The sequence below is a fragment of the Caloenas nicobarica genome, chromosome 12 (assembly GCF_036013445.1).
Source record: "Caloenas nicobarica isolate bCalNic1 chromosome 12, bCalNic1.hap1, whole genome shotgun sequence".
NCBI classification, from domain to species: Eukaryota; Metazoa; Chordata; class Aves; order Columbiformes; family Columbidae; genus Caloenas; species Caloenas nicobarica.
Genome location: NC_088256.1, coordinates 21,507,708 through 21,516,098, shown reverse-complemented (window position 1 = coordinate 21,516,098; position 8,391 = coordinate 21,507,708). Strand labels below are relative to the sequence as shown.

The following is an 8,391-nucleotide window of genomic DNA, read 5'->3' as shown; positions in this document are numbered from 1 at the left end:
AAACTGCAGATCAAGACAAGAACCCGTGTGGTCCCACACTGACTGCAGCTGCCTTTTCTGCTTTCCAAGCATGTAAAAAGTCACTGGTAGCTGTAAAATGTTTATTTCCGAGTGAGTTAAACAAGCTGGTGAGTCGTGAGGACGTCACCCGGCATGAGGGCATCGGCCTCATCCCACAGACCCTCCCGTCCTTCGGGGACCTGGAAACGGGGGGTCGGGATTATTTGGGATCTGCAGAACAAAGATGTGGCACAAAAGGGACCAGATCGTATGGGTTAAACAAACTGGTCGTACTGGTCGGTGGGATGGTGGAATTACCCAGCCGGGGCTGGGAGCTGCGTGTGCGGGGAGGGGGCACCTGGGGACAAGGGAGGGTGGGGAGAATATACATTTATTCATACATTATATTAAACTATGACATATACAAAATGCGCTGGTTTGACTAAAAATGGGTTCATTTTCTTCATGCAGGTACAAACCTTTCCCTTTCCCAGCCAGCACACTCGTTATTTGGACTTAGTTTGAGAACAAGAGGTAACAGCCCAGCACAGAGTTAATGTGTTTAATTGCTCTGGCCTGAGCGCCCAGGACAGCTGAGCTCTGCCCACAGGTGTGGGCATGGGGGGCAGAGCTTGACTGACACCCCCACTGACCAATGAGAGTGTTCCAGCTCATTAGCATCACACTAATTATTTAAGAGTGGGATGTTTAGCTCGGCCTTTCGCCATTTTGCAGAGGCCTCTGGGCTTTTCTGCCTTTTCCCCTCTCCTCTCTCTGGGATGGGCTGAGTGACCAGGTGTGGTTTGCTGGGACTGGCTGCTCAGCGTGGACAGAGTTCGTTTGGAATTGCCTCAAGTATCTTTTATTTCTATTTTTTAGATATATATTTACTACTAGTGTATTAGTATTTTGTTATTTTATTAAACCGTGTTTGTGTCAAGCCAAGTTTCTCCTCCTCTGTGGATTGTTCCCTGGGAGTAGTGAGGGAGCGGCTGCGTGGCCGCTGCGCCAGCTCGGCTCAAACCGCGGCGGAAAAGTGTAAGCGGTGTTGTGAGAGGCGTGGATGTGTACCAGTATTTTTAATAAAATATCTTCTAGATATTATAGAATTGTATGTAATATATAATATATTCTATATTATATTATATAGATGATATATATTATGATATGATATATATTATAAAATACATTCTAAATTATAGATTATATAATATACAATAATGCATAATATATTACATATAATACATATTAATATATTCTATATATTCTATAACTATGTAATATGTCGTATATTCTATGGTATATTGAATATACGATATATTACAAAATACATTCTGAATTATAGATTATATAATATAAAATAATGCATAATATATTACATATAATACATATCATATTATATATACTTATACAATAATATTATAATTATACTATGTATTATATTATGTATTATATGCATAAGAAGTTATATATGTTTTACATACATAAAATCTGCCTTATACTGCGTGTACAGAGAATGTTTCAATACAGAATCACAGCCATGTAGGTTGGAAAAAACCAACCAATCAAAACCAAACCTGAAGTTCAAGTCCAACCGTGTTTTTCTTCCTTTTTATCTGTGTGTGTGTGCATATATGAAAAAATATGTGGGCTTTATATTTAGCTATATACGAACATAGTGTTGTATATTCGCTATTACATTATATGCTTTATGTTCAAGTATATATTGAATATAATTTTAATCTGTGTATATATTTTTATATATAGCTGTTAAACACCCACTCACCACCCCAAACCCCCCAGGACGGGGTGTCTGAGGTTATGTTTGAATAAATTTTTTAAAAATATATTAAAAAAATATATATATATGTATCTAAAGCATACGTTTCTATGTGTTTTAGATATACTATATATGGAGTAACCATGCGATATAATATATATTATTATGTTACACATTACATAGTAATATGTATTGTGTGCTCTATATTATATATATAAAAATGTTCTCTGAAGTGTGTGTGGAGAGTGTGTGTGTATATATATATGTATGTATATAAAAGAACAGCTGTCTGTGAAGTGAGTGTGTGTGGTGATTTACTAGCGTTTAATTAGAGAGCCAATCTAAGAGAACTGTTGTCTGTATCATCTGTATTTCCACAGCTACAGGCAGAGGTGTCCGGTCCAGCCGCCCCGGCCGCGCTCTGTGCCCTCGGACACCGTGCACGCCAGAGCGCGGGCGGGACGGACGGCGTCTGAGCCGGGACAGACGGACGCGAACAGAGACAGCTGGGGGAGTGGGGCTTTGGAGCTGCAATAGATGATGGACTCCTCAATAGTAAAATCTTAATATTAAAATAATAAAAAGATTAATAAATATAAAAATACTAAAACTATAAATATATGTGTAAAGAGATACATCAATATATATTTACATACATATAATGCAATGTAATGTAATATATAATATATGAAATATAATATACTATATTATATAATATATCATATATAATATAATATCAAATGTTAACAATATGCAGCATGTTATATTACATGACATTGTGGCATGTATTAAAAAAAAAACCCAACCCTATATGATGTTTTGTTGTAGCTTATGTTTTCTCACGTGTTATTATGTATTATTTTATATAGGAAAATGAAATGGTGTCCGAGCGTGTGTGCTTTTATACAGTGTCCATATATGTGTGTATATGAAACAGGTGACAGAGTGTGTGTAAAAACTAAAGCGACCTGTGTATGCATGGCTACATACAGCTGCAGTAAGAGGTTTTAAAGGTGGGGGGGGTGTGAGTGGATATCTTATCGTTTTATTCATACATATAGATATATTTGCATAGTATATATGTAAGAGTAGTGTCTGTGAGAGTGTGGATGTGTATAATAAAAAAAAAAAAAAAACATCTTCTGTGTTATGATGTATACATTGTCCAATGTTGTAGGCTGTGTATGTTCTCCACCTATAGAAAGGGTGTCTGAGACTGCACAGTGTAAACATATGTAGCTATATAAAAGAATGTGTCCACGTGAACGTATTTGTGTAATACAAGTGTATATACAATATATATTATATAAAAAGGGTGGCTGAGTGTGTTTATGTGCATGCATAATTAACTACTCTATGTCCTTTATATGTTCACACTATAATCTATATATGCAGTTTGTGTATCTATGTCTAATCTATATCTATCTTATCTATCTATATACATAAAACAGAATAGCTGCTTGAGAGACTTTGAGAGTGTTTAATACAATTATCTATATATGTGTGTGTGTGTACATCCATATATATATATATATGTATATAAAAACACCTGCCGCGTATATACACAAGTGTTTTTGTGCGCTCGTGTTTTTGATTCACCCTCAATATCCCCTCCCCGCAGTGACAAAGTTTGTTCAGCGTTTCCTCAGCAAAGGCCCCGGGGGAACACGGAGCAGCCCTGCAAAAAAATCTTGTGTGTCAAAAGTTGCTTTATCCACCTACTTGTCACCTCTAAGGGCTGGGGTAGGAAACATCGGGTTTGCATTTGTAAAGGAGCCAGAATTGGTGCCAGAGCCCCACAGGCAGGAGAAAAGAGCCCTTAGGAAAAGCCCTACCAGCTCCACCATTTACTGAGGAGAAGGGTACAAAAACACACCACTTCATTGTTTAATATACAAAAACCACACGGAATTTATTGAGGCTCCTGCTGTACACGTTTTCCCCCTCGCCAGCTGCGGTTCATCCCGCCCCCAAGCACCAGCTTAACCAAGTGACGAGTGAGACATGCAGCGATTTGGAAATAAAGAACAAATCATGGCTGGGATTTTACCTCCTCTCTCACATATATTTTGGGGGAAAAAAAGGCTGATATTCCCCAACCCCACTTCAATCAGGACTCTTTCTGGTGGTGTTTGAAATAAATCTCTGTGTCACACCACCAAGTGTTTTCTAAAAATCATTTTTACTCAGCGCGGGGCAGAACTGGCTCCCGAGAGACGGACACGTCTGGAGAAACAGGGCAGGAGAGCGAAGGTTCTGCTGTCACAGCTACCGAGGGTCAACAGACGTCACGAGCCACAGGAAAAGATCAGTCGCTTTTTCATCTTCCCACAGGCAACGATCTCTCCCTCCCTGCACACCCAGCTGTGAATTAACAGAGTATTTACACGCTTTTCCCAAAGAAATCTTGGCAAAACCCCGTCAGCCTCAACACCGGTGGCTGGGGACGGGATGGGACGGTCTCGTCACAAATTGTCGTAGTCGTCGTCGTCTTCGTGCTTCCTCTTCAGGGGGTTTGATTCGTTAGATGGATTCTGTGATGAAACCATATTTGTGGTAATAAGAATGTTCTTTGGTCCAATTAACGAAGGATTAATTAGAACATTCTGAACTGTTGGAGTAGTTGGTGTGGCTGTGAAAAAGACAAAAAAAAAAAAAAAAAGGAGCTTGAAAAAACAAGAATTGATTTTTCCCAGAGTGAAAGAACTTCCCAGGCAATAAAGCAGCGTGTTACTGGAACATTCCGGGCTGGAAACCCCAAAACCCTGGAAAATGCCACGTGGAGAGACAGGAAAATGCTGGCTGGGGAAATCTGCCCAAAGTGGCACGTTCCAGAGCCACATTCTTACTATAAATTTAATTTCCTTTCTGCTAAAAACAAAACCAAAAAGTGGTTTTCACCCAAGAATCCGTTTTTTTTTCCCCGCTGGAATTTTTACCTGACTTGACAGCCGCCTGGGACGAGGGGATCTGCACCGTGAACCTCTGTCCCGCCAGCGACACTGGAGTCCCCACCTTCGCTGACACGGACACCGTCTGTGCTGCCGGCGTGCCTGCAATTCAACGCCGCTCCGTCAAAACATCAACAGGCTCGCCAAAATACACTTCACAAAAAGAATAAAACTACTTGCTCGCCTAAATTTGGTTTCAGAGCAGAACTTGTTATTTTCAAAGCAGAGGAGCACACGGTGCTGGACACACACAGTCGGATTTTCCGGCACGTTTACCTGTACAATTCCAGGCTACAAACACACACTAATATGCTCGTGCACGTGCTCAGCTGCAAATTTAGTGAACCTTTTAAAAATGGATTATACTTGGTGCTATTTGTAGTTCAGTGCAGCGCTGAGGCAAAAACCTCAACCTTATGTGAGTTACTTGAATTGTCTCTTCATGCATAGAAATTATCACAAATACGGGAATATAAATACAGTGTCAGTAATGTACATATGCATCAATATTTTTAAAATGAATCTAATTTTCCTGCTGCTGTTTGCTAAGGTGTTAAACAATACAAGGCCCAGGTGGCGCCTACACGCCCTCAGCAGTTGAAACGTGTTTTAAATCGTTCCTCAGTGTTTTTTCCCTTCAAAAAATGAAGGTGGGGAACCCCGTTTCCTACCTAAGGTGGGGGTGCTGGGCCGGCTGCTCACGGCGCCCACACTGAGCCGCGGGACGGTGATTCTCCCCGCAGAGGAGGAGACCTGGTGAAAGAGAACATTCTGTTCAGCATCCCCTTAGAAGTCAACAGTTCTTAAAATAAAAAAAATAAAGTTTCTTCCTGCAAAACCCCGGAGAGCCCGTTTTGGAGCAGCAACACAGGGTTTATGTGCCAGCACCGAAGTCCTCGAGTGATTTCGTGGTGTGAATATCACCGGTGCGAGGCAGAGAGCACCCAGAGGCGACACAGCGAACAGCACTCGGGGCAATCAGGGTTTTACAGTGGCTACCAGAAAGAATAAAACATTTTAATCAACAACTATTAGTCCACTCTACACTCGGTAGCAAGGCATGTCCCATGGAATCTGGAATTGTGGAATTTAAATGGAATTTAAATGGAATTAAAAACCTGAAACCTCAATTTTTAAGATTCTTTCTTTGAAACGGGCAAAATAAAATCCCACACACCAAGACACGCAGTATTTTCCAGCAAGTGAGGTAAATCTTTTCTTTTCCCTCTACAGCAGAAACAACTGAGGTCTAAGTGCAAAATACCCTTCGGTATCTCTACTTTTGCCTTTTACAATCTGACATTCAACTTGACAATTTTGCTTTAACACTAAAAAATTCACAGATGCATTTTATGATTCGCTTAGCACTGGAAACAAAAGAGCAATAAGAACAGTCGCAAATTCCTACAGACAACGGTCGTGGTTTCAAATGCTCCTTGACACACACAGGTCCCTTCGGAGATGCGGGAAACTCTAATTCCTGACAGAAACCGCGGGCAGCGGGTGACTCTCTCCTCACCTTCTTCTGCAGGGACTTGAGCCGGTAGTTCGGGGCTGTCAGGCAGTACCTGTCGGGCGGCAGCCGGGGCCCGGAATACGGTTTGATCAACGGCAGCGGCGTCTGGTTCTTCTGCCTCGCGATATCTAACAGGAACTGCAGGGACACGGTTACACTCCCACCTGTGTTTCGTCGCTCTCTGTGGTTATCGTGGCGGTTTTACTCACGTCTCTGGGCGGTGGGGATGTGAACGACTGGTCTGTCCGGCACTGGATCGCCAGCCTCACGTCATCTGCGTCCACATTGGATTTCTTTGCATGGCTCGAGTAAATTTTTGCATCTTCCAGTATCGTGGTCACGTACCCTTGGAAAAGCAGAACCTTTAGAATCGTTTTGGTTGGAAAAGAGCTTTGAGATCGAGTCCAACCGCTCCCGCACCCCCGAGAACCTCATCTCTATGTACCGTAACCCCGTCCCGGGATGCTGAGTCCCGCACTGCCCTGGGCAGCCTGTTCCAGTGCCCAACAGCCCTTCCCGGGGAGAAATTGTTCCCAATATTTCCATTAAGGCTGGACTAACAGAAAGACATTTTCCCCTCCCGTCCCACCCGCCTGTCACCGAAAGCGCCGCTTCCTCAGGAGTTGATTTTTAAGGCTGACAGGGACCCCCCGCAGGGACCCGGGGCCGCGTTTCCCTGCGCAGGGCCCGGCAGCGCCCCCGGCCCCGCTCACTGTAGGTGAACTCCAGCATCTGGTTGATGACGCGCGGCTCGTACTCCGTGATGCCCATGTCCTTCAGGATCTGCGCCATCACCTGCAGGCCGGAGAGGCACCGCTGAGCTGGGCCGCGCTCCCCCGGCCCCCCCGGCCGCCCCGGCCCGCGGTACCTGCGCGTCTTTGGGAGCGCTCTTGGGAGACGCCATCTTCGCCGGCTCCATCGCTTCCGCCTCGTCCGGGAGGCCGCTTCCGGTCATGTGACCGGGGAGCCGCCAGGGGGCGGGAGTTGCCATGGAAACGCGGCCTCGCCGGGGGTTGCCATGGAGACCCGGCCTGGGCGCGGCGGGGGGAGGCCGGAGGGGGAGAAGCCGCGTCCTGGCGGCAGCTTGTGTAGCGGAGACGTTGTTGTTGTTCCGCCTTCCTGTGGCAAAGCAAATAAGCCCTCGAGGGCTTTAACAGCCACAAACGGGGGTGCCAGTGTCCCCCTGCCTGGGGTGGGGAGGCCCAGGCCTCACAGTGAGCCCCTGAGCCCCCTCCCAACTGGGCTTTGATCCTGCTTTTTATTATTCAAAAACTAGATTTCTGCAACGCAGAAATTCCTATTTATGAAAATATTTGTGGAGACAAAGTGATATGCGAAGATACAGCCCGAGCCTGAAGACTCAGGGCACTGTCCCCTGTCCCCACAGGGACAGTCCCACACAGCCCACGGAAGGACGTGTCACTTCACTAACAAGGGTGACGGCCACTTTTTACAGTGTCAGCATTCCTAGGATTCAATAAAAACATGAGTATTGGCAGCAGGACTTTATAAGTTTGTTTTCATGCCAGTCAAAGGATCTCTGTGTACTTTTCCAGCCAAGTCTCATCAAAAGGCTTTCTCTCAGTTTCTGGGGCAAAACAAATTGTTTTCCTGTGATTTTGTCCAAGAGGGGGATGAGCAGCACATGAGGAGCAGCTGCAATAGCATCGTAATTTGCCGCAATGCCCAAACGAGGCGTGGGCTGGAGGAAGGAGCAATGTCCCCACCAGACCAGCCGATGGAAACGGGGAGAGACGCCATGTCCCCCCAGAGCAAGGAGACACAGACACCCGCCATCCCTCTGATTCATGCCTGTGAGGTGTCACAAAACGTCCCAGCAGCAGCGAGACTCTCTCTCTGCTTCTCATCCCCCATCAAGAAGGATGTTTCACACCAGGGAGCCAGACGCTCAGCCTGTCTCGATTTACGTACCCAAAAACTGGAAAACGAGCATCCAACACGTGCCAGCGCTGGAGGGGCGGACGGCCAGAAAGACTCTGCTGCGGCTCTTTGGCTGGGAGCGCTGGAGCGTTGTCGGCCAAGTCATTTGACTTTCATGAGTCAGAGTATGTTACACAAAAACATCCTGCGAGGAGAGAGCGGAGGATGAATTCCAGACACTGACCTTAGACAACAAACAAAAC

At 44.8% G+C, this 8,391-nt stretch overlaps 1 protein-coding gene across 1 annotated transcript; it reads right to left on the bottom strand.

The window, feature by feature from the left end:
- Positions 1–3,688: 3,688 nt before the first annotated feature.
- TAF9B (TATA-box binding protein associated factor 9b) lies at positions 3,689–7,202 on the bottom strand. Its single transcript, XM_065643386.1, has 7 exons — positions 7,116–7,202; positions 6,961–7,042; positions 6,457–6,593; positions 6,251–6,385; positions 5,403–5,484; positions 4,720–4,833; positions 3,689–4,412 (listed from the first exon to the last, which is right to left on the bottom strand). Exons 1-7 carry the CDS (start codon positions 7,200–7,202, stop codon positions 4,246–4,248), a joined length of 804 nt encoding a protein of 267 aa, XP_065499458.1. The 3' UTR covers positions 3,689–4,245.
- Between the last annotated feature and the right edge of the window lie 1,189 nt (positions 7,203–8,391).